At 38.0% G+C, this 20416-nt stretch overlaps 7 protein-coding genes across 7 annotated transcripts; 5 read left to right on the top strand and 2 right to left on the bottom strand. All coding sequences in view use genetic code 12, as the record gives it.

Moving 5' to 3' along the window:
• Positions 1–219: 219 nt before the first annotated feature.
• YSH1 (endoribonuclease ysh1) lies at positions 220–2664 on the bottom strand (the record flags this gene model as incomplete). Its single annotated transcript, XM_001526998.2, has 1 exon — positions 220–2664. One exon carries the CDS (start codon positions 2662–2664, stop codon positions 220–222), a length of 2445 nt encoding a protein of 814 aa, XP_001527048.2.
• Positions 2665–3254: 590 nt separating this feature from the next.
• On the top strand, positions 3255–4268 carry MEC3 (mitosis entry checkpoint; the record flags this gene model as incomplete). Its single annotated transcript, XM_001526997.1, has 1 exon — positions 3255–4268. One exon carries the CDS (start codon positions 3255–3257, stop codon positions 4266–4268), a length of 1014 nt encoding a protein of 337 aa, XP_001527047.2.
• A 472-nt stretch (positions 4269–4740) lies between these two features.
• Positions 4741–5919, top strand: SER1 (Phosphoserine transaminase; the record flags this gene model as incomplete). Its single annotated transcript, XM_001526996.2, has 1 exon — positions 4741–5919. One exon carries the CDS (start codon positions 4741–4743, stop codon positions 5917–5919), a length of 1179 nt encoding a protein of 392 aa, XP_001527046.2.
• A 438-nt stretch (positions 5920–6357) lies between these two features.
• Positions 6358–8373, top strand: GUF1 (Translation factor guf1 mitochondrial; the record flags this gene model as incomplete). Its single annotated transcript, XM_001526995.2, has 1 exon — positions 6358–8373. One exon carries the CDS (start codon positions 6358–6360, stop codon positions 8371–8373), a length of 2016 nt encoding a protein of 671 aa, XP_001527045.2.
• Positions 8374–8545: 172 nt separating this feature from the next.
• Positions 8546–10300, bottom strand: ILV1 (threonine deaminase; the record flags this gene model as incomplete). Its single annotated transcript, XM_001526994.2, has 1 exon — positions 8546–10300. The coding sequence occupies one exon, from the start codon at positions 10298–10300 to the stop codon at positions 8546–8548; it is 1755 nt and encodes a 584-aa protein (XP_001527044.2).
• Positions 10301–12290: 1990 nt separating this feature from the next.
• On the top strand, positions 12291–13994 carry PVL30_001843 (uncharacterized protein; the record flags this gene model as incomplete). The annotated part of the gene is made up of 1 exon (XM_001526993.2): positions 12291–13994. One exon carries the CDS (start codon positions 12291–12293, stop codon positions 13992–13994), a length of 1704 nt encoding a protein of 567 aa, XP_001527043.2.
• A 1465-nt stretch (positions 13995–15459) lies between these two features.
• Positions 15460–19827, top strand: MET5 (Sulfite reductase [NADPH] subunit beta; the record flags this gene model as incomplete). Its single annotated transcript, XM_001526992.2, has 1 exon — positions 15460–19827. One exon carries the CDS (start codon positions 15460–15462, stop codon positions 19825–19827), a length of 4368 nt encoding a protein of 1455 aa, XP_001527042.2.
• Between the last annotated feature and the right edge of the window lie 589 nt (positions 19828–20416).

Below are 20416 nucleotides of genomic sequence, written 5' to 3'. Positions count from 1 at the left end.
TGAAATACTCGTGAAAATCCTAAGCAATATAATAAATGAGTTCTATATACTTTACAAGTCGTTATAAAATCTTTGGTTTTCAATTCCTTTGCTGCGTTCCTTCCTTCCTTTCCCTTCCTTTCCCTTCCTTTCCTCTATTCCTTTCTTAGATTGTTTTATAGTTTGTATTTTGTTGTTTTCGATGCTCTTGTAATATTCCCCTTTAATCTGCGCTTGCTTCTATTTGGAGGGTATTGATAATGGTGCACTAAGTTGACAACCTCTTTTGATCACATTTTCAATCCGATCCTTAAGCACTTTTGAGGTGCAATCCACTTGTAAAGTTCTATAATCAATATTTGCTACATTCTTGCCAATGGTGACCCTTGACTTATCGTTAGACAAATTATGGAGAGCATCACCAAACTGAGCTTCTAGCAATAACAGCATGTTTTTGATTCGAGTTTCTATGTCATCTTGTATGTGGGCACCACCAATATCAGTACCATTATCTAAGGTTTGTTCATACTGGATTAGTTGATTATGGCTGTGGCTGTGACTATGACTATGACTATGACTGTGTTGTTTCGATGTCAATTTCACCGAAGCTGGTGACGAGTCAATGGAGTAGAGAATAGCAACAATACTGTCGGCTAATGAATCGGCCATCAAATTGTCATTGATCCATTCCACTGTTATGAACAATCCGGGACCTTTTGACTTGTCAATAAAGATGTCAATGACATCCATAATGACACATTCCCACTCCTCGTCATCGTCATTGAGAATGTTTATGTACCCAAACATTCGTTTGAGGTGCCAAATCATCAACGAAATATCTGCATTGATTCGAAGGTTGATCTTTGATTTGACAATCGAAGTTGATAATTGAGTAAACTCGTTCAAGTCCTGGAGTTGCACCAAATTAAGATCGAAATCTTTAGACACCAAGACTCCCGATACAACTTGGCCAGGACGGAAAGTTGTCAGCAAAGATTGCTGAAGATCATGGTTCCTAATGTTACCCAAGTCACTCTTTCCCACGCCACCACTATCAGCGTCATCAGCATCATCAGCATCATCACTTTTGCTCAACTCCTCTATTTTGTTTTCCAGCTCAAGCTTTGACTCTATTTCGTCCTTAAGTAATTGTATTTGCTCTTCTGCTAATGATCCCAATACTTTTGCAATCCTTAGTCCCTTGAATTCAATGCACAACTCTTCACAGTTTCGTGGGTTAAACACTTTAACTTCCTTATCGGTTCCTTTTCTCGAGGAGTATTTACTCAACAAGGCAGACTTAAGCCGACCCATGGGTATAGAGTCACCATGCACAAGAATAATCTTTGATGGCGATACTTTGTCTATGAAATCAGAATTTTGTTGAAAATCGACATGAGCCGCAAATGAAATCTCCTCGACACCAATACGTCTTGGTATGCTGAGATCTGGATTATTGAAAGAGGGGATCACCTGAGGTTCTTTCATTATATCCTTTGCCATGGTTCCTTCAACCGAATAACCTGTCAAAATAACCAAATTTTTTTGCTCTGGTGCCCATTTCTCTAGCAATTGTCTAGACACACCAGCTTGCAACATTCCCGGGGTTGCGACAACCACTGAGGGGCCAAGATCTGAAAATTTTGATAGGTTCTTGATTGACTTTATGTACTTGAAATCAAACGGATTCGATTTTGTCGAGTTGTTTGACGACGACGTCGACGACGAGGAAGAAGAAAGACGTATTTTATCGTTCATGATACCAGTGTAAGTTTCATACACGGCCATGCATTTTCTGGCTAAGTCAGAGCAATAATAAACATTCACATTGTGCAAGTCCTCGTTTTTTTCCCAGTATTCTTCCAAAATCAACAAGAGCTCTTGAGCATTTCCAAGGGCAAACACTGGTAACAACACTCTTCCTCCTCTTGTGATAGTTGCATGTATATGACTTGTCAATTTCTTCTCCAACTCTGCTTTCGATTCCAATGTCCCCGTACCAAAAGTAGACTCTGTGATAAGTATATCTGGCCTCGTTGGAGGCACTTCTGCTGCTTGCAAGTGTCTATTTTCTTCTCGAGAATAATCTCCTGTAAATAGTACCTTGAGCCCACCAATCTCTATAAAATACATACAAGCTCCTAATACATGTCCCGCATGGTAAGCTGTAAACTTTATACCGTCGATTTCCATTGTCGAGTGGTAATCAATGGTCTCAATCCTATCAAATGACTTGAAAATATCATCATCGGTATACAAATTTCCACCTTCTTCATTTAAACTTCCACTTGCTCCAGTAGCTGATGTTCCTCCTCCTTCACTCCTTGAGTTACCGATAGATGTGACTCGTACAAAGTCTTGCATTAGCCATCGATATATAGCTTTGGTTGCATGCGTCATAAAAACCTTACCTTTGAAATTAGACTGTTGCATCACGTATGGAAGTGAAGCCGAGTGATCAACATGGAAATGACTGATTAGCAATATATCAACTTTAGACAAGTCATATTCATCAAAAAAAGGGAAAGACGCGTGGCCACTCAACGCTGGATGCATCCCAGCATCCAACATAATTACCTTGTTCTTGTATTCAATAATGTGACATGATCTTCCCACTTCATTGCACCCACCAAGTCCAAAAAACTTGAAGCTCTCCTCGTTCGATGCCTCGGTGTCTTTGGACATTATGATAAGTATTTACAGTGGTGAGTTTTGGAATTGTGTTGAAAAACGGTCTATACTGGAGAAAATTCTAAATGGGTGCCTTCCCTTCCAACGAAAATGCAGCTTCAATAGTGGATTAAATTTGTAGGTTTGTGTGTAACAAGTTTTTCTGTCCCAATCTCTTGATTTTTTTGCGTCTTTTGTTTTCTTTTTTTTCTGTTTTTTTGATTTCCCGCATCTTGGTCCTTTCTTTCTCTCTCTCTCTCTCTCTCTCTCTCTCTCGTTCTATTTCTCTTTGTCTGGGTCTCCTTGGTTCACGCATGCGTACGTGTGCGTAGATCTATTTGTGGATGTGGATGTGGATGTGTGAGATCAATAACACTTTTTAGTAAAATACTTACAGAAATGTTCACATCAAGTATAATCAGAGGCTAAGGACAAAAAAAAAAAAGAGAGAAAAGAGGCTGCCTGGTTTCTTGTTGCATTGTATTTTACAGCATATGGATTTCTGTATTTATAGATCGGTATTTCTAGAAAGGGGACAGTAATAAAAAAGATTTTAGAAACTAAGAATTTATATTATCATAAAGAAAAAGGTTCGTATTGCCATAATGAAATTGAAGTTTATGACAAGAAACACAGAGAAACTCAAGGAGACATTACTGCTAATCTCACATCTAAGAAAGTTTGTTATACTTAAATTCACGCCGGAAGAACTATGTGTAATTCTGGTCAATGGAGGTTCTGCAAACCTGGAGCCTCAGGTGTGGTGCAAGTTTCCAACTGCTAGGCACTTTGAACTGATGGAAATTCAAAGTATGAGAGAGAACACCATCCTGATGGAAATCAACATTGATCTTTTGCTTCAAACGTTGAAAAATTTTGACAAAGCAAATAGTGAGGGACTAAACATTAGGTTGCAACGAACAGATACTACAGGCGAGCAAGGCGTCGCTACAAAAAGTGGCCGGACCGCGTCACTTGCATTATTCTATTCAAACATAAACATCAACTCTAATGTGGTCAACCATACGTTCCGTATACCTGTCAAGATATTGCGAGAGGCACAGGATTTGTTGCGCGAGCCATTGCATACAGACCATGGTTTAATCATGCGACTACCCAATGAGTTTGTAACCATGTTCAAAAGATTGGATAAATTCAAAAAGACTGCATTTAATGACCGTGTCGTTATCCAGGCCAGTAAAAGAGATGGCGGTCTATTACGGTTTGTTTTAGAAGAAGACGGGAAGTTCAAAGTGACTGTGGCATGGAACAACAAGTTGGAAGTGCACAGACCTACAAATACTGATACCGATTATTCTGTGCGAGAGTCATTATATAAAAATGGGAATCTACATCTGTTGAATACGGAGAACGGTAAAGAAGCAACTCATCATGATTATAATGACAATTATGAAGAAGAAGAAGAGGATGAAGATAGCCTTGGCGAAGTTGAAATTTGTGTGAAACTAAAAGATTGGCAGCTGGCATCGAAAATTGTAGGAAGGTGTCGCACGGTGCTATTATATATTGCCCCGCAAAAGTGTAGTTTACACTGCCTTCTAGACGACACAGATGACGTGGAGCTTATATATTTCATAAATGGAGTACGCAACTTGTGATAAGAACTCAACTCTGCCATTATCTCAGTGAAAATTTACGCTTTTTCCAACTTGGAGCTAATGACGTCTAAATGGCACCTGAAACATTTCGGATCTTTGTTTTTTTTTTTTCTTTTTGTAATGAAATCACTTACAAATGAAGCCTGGATGGTTCAAAAACTCATTTTCTCACTTGCGCAATGGAATCGCTGAGTCACAATTTTCCGCACAAGAATTCCAGACTTTCTTCTCCAACTTGACATATATATATATATATATGCGCAATCCAGGACTAGACAAAAAAAAAAGAAAAAAAGAAAAAACGAAAAAAAGAAAAAAAAAAAAAAAACAGAAAAATTACCCTTCTCTTACCGGTTTCGCAAGAGGTGCTTACTACCTATTATTCTTTTATCATAAATTTTCATTATTACTCACAACTACACATATATACATACGTATACATAAATATACACACATATTCATAGCATTGAACATGACTGCCCCTCGTACACTTGAAAGGGAAGAACCAAATTATTACGGTGCAGGTCCTGCTCTTTTACCCACCGATGTTTTGCAACAAGCGGCTTACGACTTGATTTCATACCATGGTGACTCTGTTGGTGTTGGGGAGATTTCGCATAGATCAAAACCAGCTACCGCAATAATTGATAATACAAAGAATAATTTGAAGCAATTGTTGAGCATTCCTGATGATTATGAAGTATTCTTTCTTCAAGGAGGTGGTACTGGTGGATTTTCAGCCATTGTACAAAACATGATGGCACATTATGCAAAGAAAACTGGCCGCAAGGGGAAAGCTGCATATGCTGTTACAGGTTCCTGGTCGGCCAAAGCATTAGAGGAAGCCAAGAGATTGGGTTTCGATGCCTATCCAGTAGTTAACACCAAGAGTGAGCACTATAGCGATATTCCTCCATTCTCCAAATGGGAACAGATCAAAGAGGATACAGCTTACTTGTGGGTTTGTGATAACGAAACAGTTCATGGCAATGAATTCCAGACTGTTCCAGACTCGTCCTACTTGCCAAAAGATGTGCCCTTGATTGCCGATATGTCGTCCAATATTTTGTCGAAGGAAATTGATGTTAGCAAATATGGTGCTATAATGGCAGGGGCTCAAAAGAACATTGGAATTGCTGGATTAACAATATATATTGTCAGGAAAGATCTCTTGGATCAAGCCACAGACGAACAATTAAAGAGTTTAGATATTTCCTTGCTGCCTATTGCATTCAGCTTCCCCGTTGTCGTTAAAAACAATTCTGCTTACAACACAATCCCCTTGTTCACATGTCAAATTTTGAAATTAGTCACTGAAAAGTTGATCAAAGAAGGCGGGGTTAAGGCAGTGGAAAAAACTAACAATCAAAAGGCAAAGTTGTTATACGATGCATTGGATGCAACATCCAACTTCTACACTTTGCCCGTCAAGAACCCCAATGTGCGCTCCAATATGAACGTGGTATTCAAAACTCCAAGCGAAGAATTGGATGCGAAATTTGTTAAGGATGCTGAGACACAACAGTTGAAAGGGTTGAAAGGACACAGGTCCGTTGGTGGAATTAGAGCTTCCATTTACAATGCTGTGACTCTTGAAAGCGTTGAAAAACTTGTGCAATTTGTTAAGGATTTTGCTGAGAAAAATGCGTAATTACTTTATTTAGAAATTTGAAAAATACACTTTTTATTGTTAGTAATATTGCTAGGACTAATGCTTACTACTTACTACTTACTACTTACTACTTACTACTTACTACTTACTACTTACTACTTACTACTTTTCATTTTGCAATATTGTTGAAAACAAGATTTTTGGCACTTGCTCGTTGAAATCCATACCCTTGTCTATTCAATTTCATGCTCTTTCTGTCCCCACATGGTTGGTTTTATCCATTAATGGCTTCTCGTTGTGCGAAATTGAGGATAATATTGCGCTTGAATGGCTTACGTAATTTTTATTTGAGTACAGTTTTCTTTCTCTTTTTTTTTCGTTTCCCATTTGCATTGCAAAGTAGAGTCCACATCAAAATCCGAAATTAAACAGCCATATACATATTCCATACTTAATTAGTGCCATACATTATTATATATGCTACGACCTTGGTTTTGCTTTAAATCGTGCGTTTCTTTATTATCGAATCGTCGTCAATATGGTTTTCGTTATCTTGCCACGGCGGAACCATCAAAGTCAGAGAAGCCAGCCAAGCCAGCCAAGCCAATGTCTGTTCAAGAGAAAAAGATGCGACTAGGACAAGATCAATTCAGAAAAGAATTGGAAGAACGAATATCCAAGATACCCATTCAAAACTATAGAAATTTCAGTATTGTGGCACATGTTGATCATGGGAAATCTACATTATCCGATAGACTTCTTGAACTTACAGGGGTCATTGAGCCGGGCTCTAAATCTCAAGTACTTGATAAACTTGATGTGGAAAGAGAGCGAGGAATTACGGTCAAAGCTCAAACGGTCTCGATGTTATACACCGAGCCAGCTTCAGGGCAGGATTATTTACTTCATTTGGTTGATACTCCTGGTCACGTTGATTTTAGAGCTGAAGTCTCGCGGAGTTATGCGTCGTGTGGAGGGGCTTTACTTTTAGTTGATGCTTCGCAAGGTGTGCAGGCTCAAACAGTTGCAAACTTTTTTCTTGCTTATAGCATGGACTTGAAACTTATACCCATTATAAACAAAATCGACCTTGACCTGGCAAATATCCCTAGAGCTATGGAGCAAGTGGAGACTACGTTTGAGTTGGATCCTGCAGATTGCATTCCAGTAAGCGCCAAAACAGGTCTCAATGTTGACAAAATAATTCCTTCAATTATCAAAAACATCCCTGCTCCTGTGGGTGATGAATCAAGACCATTAAAAGCTTTGTTGGTTGACTCGTGGCATGATCCGTATGTGGGTGTGGTGATGTTGGTACATGTTGTTGATGGAAAATTGAAAAAGGGAACAAAGCTACTCTCGGCGCACACAAACAAAACTTATGACGTGAAAGAAGTGGGGATAATGTACCCTGATAGAACACCAATGGAATATATCAAAGCCGGTCAAGTCGCTTATGTGATTCCGGGGATGAAAAACCCACGTGAAGCATTGGTGGGTGATACTTTTTTCCAATTGGGAAAAAGCGAAGGCTTAGACCCACTTCCAGGTTTTGAGGAGCCCCAACCTATGGTGTTTGTAGGAGCGTTCCCTTCGGAAGGAAAAGATTTTAGCATTATGGATGATTCTATACAAAATCTAGTGCTCAACGATCGGTCCGTGCATTTGGAAAAAGAGACATCGAATGCATTAGGTTCAGGCTGGAGATTGGGATTCTTGGGATCTCTACATGCATCGGTCTTTAAAGAGAGGTTGGAAAAAGAGTATGGTGCGAAAATAATATTGACCGCACCAACTGTGCCGTATAAAATTGTATTCAAAAATGGTGATGAGAAAATTATCACTAACCCTGATGAGTTTCCCGATAATAAAATGCATAACTTGGTATCGCACTATATGGAACCTTATGTTGAGACTATTATGACCTTGCCCAATGAATATGTTGGTACTGTTATGCAACTATGTTTGAGCAACAGAGGTGAGCAGAAAGAAGTCGAGTACCTCAACACCGGCCAAACACTTTTACGATACGATATTCCCATGGCACAATTGGTTGAGGATTTTTTTGGAAAATTAAAAGGTTGCACAAAGGGGTATGCGTCTTTGGACTATGAAGATGCTGGATACCGTAAATCTGATATTGTAAAGATGGAACTATGTGTCAACGGAGAGCCGCAAGATGCCCTCACCACGATTGTGCACAAGTCAATAGCACAAGCAAAGGGTAAAGAGTATGTGACTCGATTCAAGAAATTTTTGAGGTACCAGCTTTTCGAAGTCGCCATTCAAGCTCGAGTCAACAACAAAGTGATTGCGAGAGAAACTATTAAGGCCAAGCGGAAGGATGTTACTCAAAAGTTGCATGCTGCAGATATCTCCAGATATAAAAAATTGTTGGAAAGACAGAAGGAAGGAAAGAAACAAATGAAGGCAGTGGGACGTATTAATATCGGAAATGATGCCTACCAAGCATTTTTACGTCGTGATAACTAGCATGTAAATATTTTTTTCAAAATTATATATTCATATTTATATTTATATTTATATTTATATTTATATTTATATTTATATTTATATTTATATTTATATTTATATTTATATTTATATTTATATTTATATTTATATATATATATAAACTCTAGGTACATATCTCAATTGACAGTGGCTAGTTTCTCAAAAACTTTTTGTAAAACACGTTGTCCGTTTCTTCGACGAATGTGTAGCCGACACTTTTCAAAAATTCTTGAAACTCTTCCTCCGAACCCTCGGGCAAAGTAAATCCACACAAAACTTTACCCACATCGTGACCATGATTTCTATAGTTAAACAAGCTTATATCCCAATCACTCTTTAAAGCTTGCAAGAAATTGAATAAAGCATTTGGCTTTTCGGGAAACTCAAACTGAAATACTCTTTCATTATCGGTTCTTGGCGAATGTGACTTACCACCAACGAGGTACCTACCATGAGATTTGGCAAGTTCATTCTCAGACATATCCACGACTTCAAATCCTGCATTGCTCATGGCATCAATGATTTTGGGCTTTTCTCTATTTCGGTCAACAACGTTGAATGAAACAAAGATGTTAGCTGTTTGTTTATCACTGCACCTGTATGAGAACTCGGTGATTGCTCTTGGATGGATGATTTTTTGCAATTTGGCAAACTCACCTGGCTGTTCTGGTATGGTCACTGCAAGCGATACTTCTCTACCTTCACCCAATACGGCTCTTTCACTAACAAATCTTAAACGGTCAAAGTTCATATTTGCCCCTGAAAGCACAGGGACATACGTCTTGTTTCTGTGATCGATATCAGGATTTTGCTCAATATATTTCTTTAATCCAGCAACAGATAACGCACCAGATGGCTCAGTTATCGATCTCGTGTCTTCAAAAATGTCCTTTATTGCTGCACAGATTTCGTCAGTATTCACAAGCACAACTTCATCAACAAGATCTTTACAAAGTCTCCAAGTCTCGTCTCCTAAAACCTTGACTGCTGTTCCATCTGCAAACTGTCCCACTTTGTTTAAAGTCACCAGATCCTTTCTAAGCAATGATTCATGCAAAGCATCTGCATCGTAGGTCTCAACACCAATAATCTTGACATGTGGTGCAATATTCTTCATGTATGCAGCTACACCTGCAATCAAACCACCACCACCAACTGGAACAAAAATTGCACTCAATTTGTCAAGTCTCAATTGACGTGTAATCTCCAATGCTACTGTACCTTGGCCTGCAATGACATATGGATGATTAAATGGTGGGATATTGATCAAGTTGTTTTCTTTACTTAATCTTGCACACTCTTGCTTTGCAGAATCAAAATCATCACCGTAAAGAACAACCTGTGATCCTAAACGCGAGACATTTGAGTACTTGATTGAAGGTGTGGGGGTGGGCATCACTATGGTGGCTGGGATGTTTAGTCTGTTTGCCGAATACGCGACACCTTGGGCGTGATTACCTGCTGAGCAAGCAATGACACCTGATATAGGATATCTTGAATTTGAATTTAAATGCGCAATCATATTGTAGGCACCTCGCAACTTGAATGAAAACACAGGAAGCAAGTCTTCCCTCTTGAGATATATGTTGGAGCCACATCGATGCGATAAGTTAATTGCATGTGTCAAAGGAGTACCCGCCTCAGGTACAACATCATATACCCTTGAAGTAAGAATCAATTTGACATAATCTGGCTGCTTACTGACATTGTCTCCTTGCGTGTTTTGTACAAAGTCCGCGTCGGAAAGCTCAGGCCATTGCTCTCTTGGTGTTAACGTGCTATTTTGTCTAGTAACACTCTGAGATCCGAGATGATGTAGTCTTGAAGCTAACGCATGATGCTGCTGTTGTTTCCATGTGGCGGTCCGCACAAATGATACTGACAGATATGACGATGGCAACCTCATTTCAGTTTATAGCAAGTCTAAAAATAACGGTATCCGGAATAAATACGAATCGAAAAAGAAAAAAAAAAAAAAAACTTTTTTTGATGGAAAGTAAAGTAAAGTAAAGTAAAGTCAAGTCAAGTCAAGTTAAAAAAAATTAAAAACTAAAAACAACAAAGGACAGAACAAACAACCCAACAAATTGTCTCAGTTCCTAGTTTGTTTGTTAGTTTGTTTTTTTTTTTGATTTTTCACTTTACAGATTTGATCTTGAAGTCCCAGTTTCCTGAATATTTGTTTATCCAAATTTAAGGAAGGAATACCGAGTTTATAAAATGGAAAACTGAAGGTTGTAAACAGGGAAGGTAATTCAATTCTCTTTCGAGTCAAAGAAAAAAGAAAAGAATAGAATATGGAAAATGGAAAATGGAAAATGGAAAATGGAAAATGGAAAATGGAAAATGGAAAATTCAAAATGGAAAGTGAAAAAAAAAGTAGAATCAACAAGTCGTTCCGTTAACGCTCGGCCCTCGCTTTTGCGTACCTTCCTCCGAATTTTTCTTTTCTTTTTTCTTTTTCTTTTTTCTCCAAAATTGAGTCAGAGATGTTTTATTCCGCCCACCCGTTAAACTAAGACAAAGCAGTCTAGTTCACGACTTGTTAAGTATCCAAAAATTTCTGAAATAAACCACCAAACATTACTTAGGCTTCGTACATGTAGCAGAAAAGTGAAAGGAGCACTTAGATCTTTTTCTTTTTTGATATCTCTCAAACTAGGAAAAAGGAAGAAAGAAAGAAAAAAAAAAAGAGAGAGATGTACAAGAGGTCAGAGAAAAAATATCAGCTTATTCATCTTACAGGTGGTGGTGGTGGGAATGAGGGTTGGTGGGGAAGGACGAGTTTAAGTGAACACGTAAATATCGTATTCTTTACCAAAAAAAAGATCAAAAAAAAAGACATCAGCCGTTAGTGCAGTTTGTTCTTATCGGTTAAGGGAGGAATAAACAAAGAGCAAAGAAGAAGAAGAAGAAGATGATGATGATGATGATTATGATAATGATGAAGAGGACCGAACGTAATGTGTTGGGCGCCGAGTGTATAGCTATACCCAATGCATGTTTATGTAAAGGCAAACGTCTTTTCTTTTTAATATTTATTCTATCTACAAATTTGTAATGCAATGAGTCAATCATACTCTGTCTCGATATAATGCAAACACCAGGCAAATACAAGAGATTTTACATCTATCCATATCAATTCCCGTGGGGAGGGGAGAGGCTTGAGTTGGGTGGAAAAAGAGTCTTGTTACACAAATCCAGAGTTTTTTTTGTTATCCTACGCTCTCTCTCTCTTTCTCTCTCTCTCTCTTTCTCCCTGTGTAATTTTACTTTTTTTTTTGTGGTTGAAAAAATCAACCCCCTAAAACCTTTTTCTGTCTTTTTGCATCTTGCACTCTTCAACATTCTTTTCTATAGGGTACGGGTATTAGAAGATCAACTAGATAAATTATGTGTGGCGAAAAGAGGGCTCAATTACTACAATGTATGTGTGTAGATATTAAGCATATCATAAATTCAAAGAATTTATCCTAAATACTTTTGGTTAACAATTCACAATTGCATAAGAATTCAAATTTTTTGGAATGGGTTCGTACAAGGGAAATAGAAAAGTATTAGTACTTACCTTACTGTCTCCCAAAAAACAAAAACCGACCATTTGACAAGTTAACAATCTTTCAAGTTGTTTGATAAGTGACAGCAAACTACATCTATATATATATTTTTGCTTATTGCTCATAAGTTTGCGTTTAAGGTTTTACCAAGACAAAAAGAAAGGATTTTGGAATTTACTAATACCACAGTTCAATACATAAAGTTGGAATCACAGCTATAGCAAGAATAGGATCCATAGATGAAGCAGAAGTAGAAGCAAGCAAACAATTTGTAACTTACCCATTAAGATATTGGAGTATACCAGTTTTTTTGATTTTTTGTTTTTGTGCAAGTGTGATATGATTGACAGAAGCGATGAAGGGTTCAACTACATCGTTGATAACGATGTGTACACCGACAGTAAAGTCCACCGGATTGAGGAAAATGATTACAAAATTGTAGATTTACAAACAACGCATTCTATAGAAGAACAGTTGCAACAATTCCAACAATTCACAGAGTTACAACAGTTTCAACAATTCCAACAACAACAGCAACAACAACAACAACGGCAACAACAACAGCAACAGCAGCAACAACAACAACTCTGTACCTCTATCGACCTCAACTCAGCAGAATGGGAGTGTCTCAACCTTTCCACGGAAAATGCTTTATCACTACCTATTCGCAAATATCAGGATATTTCCCCCTCTGTTTCGAATCAAACATTCAACCTGCTGCATCACCCAACATTCCACGGAGAATATGACACCGATAACACCGATTTTTTAGGATATGGAAATGTTGAAAATTCTCGTGATAACACGTTTTTGCATCATGTTGCAGAAACAATGAATCAAGAGAATAATAATGCAAGTTTCAAAGTAAGCAACGATTTTGTTTTTGCACATAATTTGGATGCCAGCTACTGGGACTATATCATGGAGAAAGAGCATGGTGCTCACCGGTTTCGTGTCGACTCGGGAAATATTGAAGATATTGTGAAGGAGGGCGGTAATAGTGAATGTGTGGCATTGAATGATGAGAGTGATGGAGATGACTCTACCGCCAAAACATCCATTCAAATGCCTTTTGTGGATAAACAACACCCTATTAATGATTTTTCTCAAAGAGGGAATTATAACGATGAGTTGGATTTATACCTCAAAAATGCAAACACAAACAATAATGATTACAACAATAACAACGACAACAGCGACATCATCAAGTCCAACCACAACTCCAACCCCAGCCCCAAAATCAAACCCAAAAGTAAAAGCAAAGATAAAAACATTTGCATAAATAGTAGTGTTGTCAATAAACAGTATATCCATAAAAACTCTGATGGGCATCATTGTGAAGACCTGGGTGCAAAAAGCGAACGACTCATCCAAAGTCAACCGAGTTTACATGGTCTAGGTACACCAACATATAGTTTCGATGCAACTTTCGATACATCCTTTGAGTTGCTTGTACCATCAGCTCAAAGTCATCCGCACAATTTGGGCAATTTGGACAATTTGGACAATTTGGACAATATGGACAATTTCAGCAACTTGGATCAACTCCGTCACTCAACACATCTGAGTGAACTCAAATGGCTTGAATCGATAAAGCAACTGGGACCGGGTCAAGAACATGCAAGGGTGGTTGAAGACGACAGATTTGTAACCTCTTCAGTTTATGAATGGCCTGCAGATGAGACTACTGGTAGCTCTAACCTTACAAATAGGATGAAAGTTCGACTCGCAAATTTGGAACCACGAGCTATAAGTAACTCAGTTTTGAGAACTGTGCGTGAGGAGTTTATCATTCAAGATTTGTTTCTCAGCGGCGCGTGTCCGCCAACTCCAGAAATTCCCAAACTGATACGCAAGAAATCTGATAGAGATGTTGAGTGGACACCATTGTCCGTATACAAGGCATACACTAATATCAAGTCACCAACAAATGGCAAGGATTCCTATAACAGGTTGGTTCCGTACAGTTCTTGCATTGGCACATTAAACTATAGACCAAAAGATCATGCTGCATGGAAAAGGTCTCCAAATCGGCGACAATAATTTTATCCACAATTTCGCCTATAATTTGCTAAAAAGAAAGAAAGAAAGAAAGAAAGAAAAACAAAACAGAGACAAACAAATAAAAGAAAAGAGAGCAAATAATGTGTGGAAAGAGAAAGAAAAAAAAAATGAAAAGCTCTTTTCATTGCCACCACCATCGCCATTATCAACAATAATAACGTTGTTGTTCATGTTTTAACTGCAGTGATAGCTTATTGAAATCGCGGTTGGTATATTTTTCCTTGTATCACACGTGCAAACTTTCCTCCTTCAAGTTTGATTCACAAACGCAGTCACAAAACATTTTAAAGCCAAAATAAAGATGAAGAAAAAATCATAACCAATTCGTACTTGTCACGTGCAATAACTTTATGAAGATGCGCAAAAGACAAACAAAATCAGAAAGAGCCTAGATGTCAATATACCAATATGCTACAACGTAACAATACTAGAAAAGAGGTGGGGAAGCTATAAGTGTCTCTATACTTGGATATTTTAGAATCTTTAATCATGTATGTCTTTATGAAGGGTGAGAAGCGATTATGATTTACAAAACAAAACAAAACAAAACAAAACAAAACAAAACAAAACAAAAGAGGAAAACAAATATATTGAATTACAAACATGGTTAATAGCGTAGAAATAACATAGATGGAAAAGAAAAAAATGTATTGTCACATATCCGCCTTTGAAAACGTCTTGATTTGCAATTGATTTTAATAACCAATTGTCACATGGTCATTAATAATACTTTGGTAGATGTCTCTATTGTTTTTTTTTTTTAACGATAAGAAAGTGCTCCATCGCACGTGATATGTAGTAATTTTTCCCCCATTTGAGACTGCACATACGCATGATAATTTTGTTATTTTGACTCCAGATTTCGAATAAGAGCAGCAATACCAACAAGCAATTGTGATACTATGTAGTATTGGTTTGTGCAGAGCTTTTACGGTGCACAGTGTTAAATACAAGTAGGACAAGAAGAAGGCAGAATGTACACTGTTTTAAACTGCTAATTTTACTAATAAATACTCAACTGTTTGGAACCACGGAAGAATTTGCACCATATTAAAAACTCTTCATAATTTCAAAACTCCTCATCAAAATACTTTACTAATAATACAAAAGGTTAGCAACTGGTTGATAAAGGTAGAAAAAAAAAAGGTGGAAAATAGATGGAGTATTAAAATATTTTAACTTTTTTCTTTGAATCACCCTGTTTTTTTTTTCAGTTTTACAACTATCGTTACCAAAATTACGACTGCTGCTACTGCTACTGCTACTACTGCTACTACTACTACGACTACGACTACGACTACTACTTTTGACACCATCTCTATTCAAAGCTTTTGACAGAGCACTTACAACTATCAAACTGTACAAAAGCAACAGCCCTATTTCATACCCTAAGTTTCACCCCCTTCCCTCATTGACTCACTCAACAACTCACACATAACCAAATATGAGCCAAAACTCTACTGAGGTGATCGCTAGGACGATAGATATCATCGATGGGATTAATTTTGTTACTCAACCAGCCAAGTCAGTCAATTCGCCATTCACAAGTTTGGTTAAGGACGCAAACATATTGTTGAATGCTAATGATCCTTATGCCGTTGTTGAAAATTATCTATTAGACAGAGCTGCCACTACTGCCGCCACTACTGCCGCCACCACCAATGTTGGTTCAGAAGCTAGTCAAGGCGAAATTTCGCCAGAAACTGGGTTTCTCTCAGTAACGTCTGATGCACGTACCTTGTTCAAAAACTTGCCTATCTTGTCTAGATCTTCATTTAGAAACAACAAGGTTGTCAACCACGTGGAAATTGTTGATGGTGACTTTAGCGTAGTATCATCACTCAAGGACTTGAGCTACCCAGTTTTGGTCTCACAAACTGCATCACAAGCTTACAAACATGCCAATGTGGCCTACAATTTGGCATCAAGCTTGAACACCTCAGTTTTTCATTTTTTCACCAACTCTCGAAACTCATACAAATCCAACGACGCGGTTAAAGTTTCAGATGGCGTCTTGTTAAAAAACGTTTCTGAATTATCTCTTGATCAAATTTTAAAGAGTTTTGCAGTTGAGCCATTCAATCTTGTTAACAAGGTACAAAAACAAAAGGATGCTATTTTGTATTTGGGTGAATTAAATGACGACTTGGTTGCAGCAGCTGATAAGGAGAATGTGCTACTTATTAGTATTTCATTATATCAACCATTTAAATTGAGCAATTTGTTGAAGCTAGTGCCCGCGCATGTTGAGACAATAACTATTGTTGAGCAAACAAACAATCAATACTCAACATTTTCTCCACTCATGCTCGACTTTTTCAATGACTATGTTCAGTTTCGTTCTTTAAAGAACTTTACAAAAATTGTTTCTTCAACTTTTGGCAGTAATGTGCAAGCTTCAAATGCCGTGTCGCAATTGGTTGCAAATGTGCACTCTCAATCACCAATTCAAAATTTGCATTACGGAAACAATGATGCCAAATTGCAAAAGAATTCCGTTTCGGAAGACGGTGCCGAACAGCAAGCTATTTCTGATGCTCACAATTTGGAACAAGCATATTTGAAAGTGTTGCAACAAGTCAATGATACAAACTTGAATATTCTCAATGAGTATAACGCAGAGAATATTGGTGTGGAAACTAATCCTGAATATGGGTTTGGTTCATTTTTGTACGATCAAGAGCAACAAGAGACTTTGAAGAAATTGGTGCAATCTGCATTAAAAGAAAATAAGTTTCAAACTTCTGACAATCAGAAATTGACCAATTTGCTTTCAGGTTGGTTGGTTGAGTTGCAACAAAATGGTCAAGTAGAAGACAGGATTCCACTCGAAATCACTACATTGTTAAAAACTGATACCTCGTCAACAACTGCCAAGGAATTGCTTGCTTTGTCTCAATACTTTATTACAAAAAAGAACTGGATCATTGGTTCAGATGCGTGGGCTTACGATTTGGGTGCATCTGGTGTTCATAGCGTTATTTCTTCAGGAAGAAATATCAATATGTTGATCATTGACTCAGAGCCATACCAAGACAAAAAGAATGAAAAGACTGTTAATGGGTTTAGAAAGAAAGATGTTGGTTTGTACGCAATGAATCACGGTGATTGTTATGTAGCTTCGGTTGCAGTGTACTCGTCGTATACTCAAGTTTTGCAAGCTTTTATTGAAGCTGAGAAATTTGATGGACCCTCGATTATCTTGGCTTACTTGCCTTACCACAAGGAAAGTGATGATACCTTGCTGGTCTTGCAAGAGACCAAAAAGGCCGTCGATAGTGGATTTTGGCCATTGTACAGATACGATCCTTTTGCCAACAAAGAAGAAGATGTTTTTAAATTGGATTCGTCAAATCTCAGGAAGCAACTTTCTGATTTCCTTGACAAAGAGAATAGGTTAACTTTGCTTGCAGCCAAGGATCCGCTCTTGTCTAGGAATTTGACTACAACAGCTACTACTGAGGTCAAATCAAAACAGGCTAAGATAGCTGATGACTCTTATGCGCTTTTGTTGCAAGGACTCTCTGGTCCTCCATTAACTGTTGCTTTTGCTTCTGACGGAGGTAATGCCGAAGGTTTGGCCAAGAAAATCAATAGGCAAGCTTTGGGAAGAGGCTTGAAATCAGTTGTGTTGCAAATGGATGATTTATCAATTGAAGACTTGCCAAATGAGACAAATGTTGTGTTTGTTACCTCGACTTCTGGTCAAGGTGAATTTCCTACCAATGGTAAGCAATTCTGGGATGCTATCAAAAATGCAAATGACTTGGATTTATCTGGTATCAGATACTCTGTATTTGCCTTGGGTGATTCGCAATATTGGCCAAGAAAAGAAGACAAGCACTATTACAACAAGCCTGGTAAAGATTTGAACGCCAAATTAAAATTGTATGGTGGTGTTGAATTGGCGGAGATTGGTTTAGGAGATGATCAGGATGCCGATGGATTCTCTACCGGGTTTAATGAATGGATTCCTAAGATTTGGGAGGCATTGGGTGTCAGCAATGTTGAAGGTGTTGAAGAACCAAAACCATTGACCAATGAGGATATGAAAATTGGTTCCGATTACCTAAGAGGTACTATTGCAGAAGGATTGCAAGACAAGTCTACTGGTGCAATTTGTGCCGTTGACCAGCAATTGACCAAATTTCACGGTATTTACATGCAGGATGATCGTGACGTGAGAGAAGAACGTAAAGCGCAAGGTTTGGAACCAGCATATGCATTCATGGTGAGAGTGAGGCTTCCAGGTGGTATTGCAAGTCCTAAACAGTACTTGAAAATGGATGAATTGGCTGATGAGAGAGGTAATGGTACTTTGAAATTGACTACAAGAGCCACATTCCAATTGCATGGTGTTGTTAAGCATGATTTGAAGCCAGCTATCAGAGGTATGAATGCAGCATTGATGGATACTTTGGCAGCATGTGGTGATGTGAACAGAAACGTTATGGTCTCAGCATTGCCCAGCAACGCTAAGATCCACGGCCAAGTTTCGGAAACTGGTACTTTATTATCAAACTATTTGCTTCCAAGCACAACTGCATATCACGAGATTTGGTTAGAAGGTGAGTTGCCTTCTGATAAACCTGGTGATAGGGAGACATGGGAGAATAGAAAAGATGGTCCACAAAAGAAAAAAACCTTGATTGCAGGAAATGTTCTTGCGGATGTTGAACCTCTTTATGGACCAACTTATTTACCAAGAAAGTTTAAGATTGTCATTACTGTTCCACCATACAACGATGTTGACGTTTATGCGCATGATATTGGTTTGATTGCTATTGTTGAAGACAATGATGTTGTTGGATTCAACGTGTTGGCAGGAGGTGGAATGGGTTCGACTCACAACAATAAGAAGACATATCCAAGAACCGGATCTATGCTTGGGTTCATCAAAAGAGATCAAATTCATGTTGCTTGTGAAAAGATTATGTTGGTGCAAAGAGACTTTGGTGATAGAACTAATAGAAAACACGCTAGATTGAAGTATACTATAGATGATTTGGGAGTTGAGGTGTTCAAGTCCAAGGTTGAGGAGTTGTTGGGTTACAAGTTTGAGCAACCTAGAGATTTCAAAATTGAAAACAATGTTGACCATTTTGGCTGGTGTAAGGATGAATTGGGATACAACCATTTCACCGCTTTTATCGAAAATGGTAGAATTGAGGATACTCCAGAGTTGCCTCAAAAATCGGGATTGAAAAAGATTGCCGAATATTTGCAGAATAACAACAAGTCGGGTGAATTCAGATTAACCGGTAATCAACATTTGCTTATATCGAATATCAAGGATGAAGATTTGCAAGATATCAAGGATTTGATGGCCAAGTACAAGTTGGACAATACCGAGTTTTCAGCATTGAGATTATCTTCAGCAGCATGTGTTGCATTCCCAACTTGTGGATTGGCAATGGCTGAATCCGAGCGTTATTTGCCGAAATTGATCACCAAGCTTGAAGAACGTTTGGAAGATTTTGGCTTGAGACATGACTCTGTGGTGATGAGAATGACTGGTTGTCCTAATGGATGTGCTAGACCTTGGGTTGCAGAAGTTGCATTGGTTGGAAAAGCATACGGTGCATACAATTTAATGTTGGGTGGTGGTCATCATGGTCAAAGATTGAACAAGATCTACAGGTATTCGATCAAGGAAGACGAAATTCTTGAAATATTGTCAAACTTGTTTGAGAGATGGAGTAAAGAAAGAAACGAGGGTGAGCCATTCGGTGATTGGTGTATAAGAGCTGGTGTGATTAAAGAGACCACTGAAGGTAAATACTTCCACGATGACATCCCAGAAGATGCTTAGGAAAATCCTTGTGCAATGGAGACCTGTAGGAACATTTACGAATCAGAGACGAAGGGAAAGGTAGAGTAAAGTAATGAATTGGAATCGTTACTACTGTATATTTAATATTTATATTTAATCTTTTACTAGAAATACAAAATCCATATCTAAGCAGACTAAAGGGAATGAAAGGAAGTAAAGGAAAACCCAAAAAAATTGATAATTAATAATCAATAATCGAGAAAATGTAAAAAAAAAAAACCGTTGATAACTACAAATATTCATCTAGATCGCTCAAAAATCCATTTTACGCTCGATATTTGGCCACTTCGCTTTTTTGAAGAGCGTGAATATCGGCAATTAATTCTCTCGCTACTAATTTCTTTCTCCTTTCCACTTGTAGTACATCTTTTAATTTGACATCCAATAGAGTCACACTCACGGCTTGCAATCGTCTCAAAATTTTTCTGTATGTTTCCTGCGAACGTTTTTGCAAAATCTCTTCATTTCTTTTCGCAACTATGTCTCTTTCTGCTATCAAATGATCTATTAATGCCTTCTTTTGTCGTTTTGTATACTTCATTGTCTCCCCATTTCTAAACTTATTGTT

The sequence above is a fragment of the Lodderomyces elongisporus genome, chromosome 2 (assembly GCF_030384665.1).
Source record: "Lodderomyces elongisporus chromosome 2, complete sequence".
Classification (NCBI taxonomy): Eukaryota; Fungi; Ascomycota; class Pichiomycetes; order Serinales; family Debaryomycetaceae; genus Lodderomyces; species Lodderomyces elongisporus.
The sequence above is the reverse complement of the archived record's forward strand: the minus strand, read 5'-3'. Positions and strand labels throughout refer to the sequence as shown.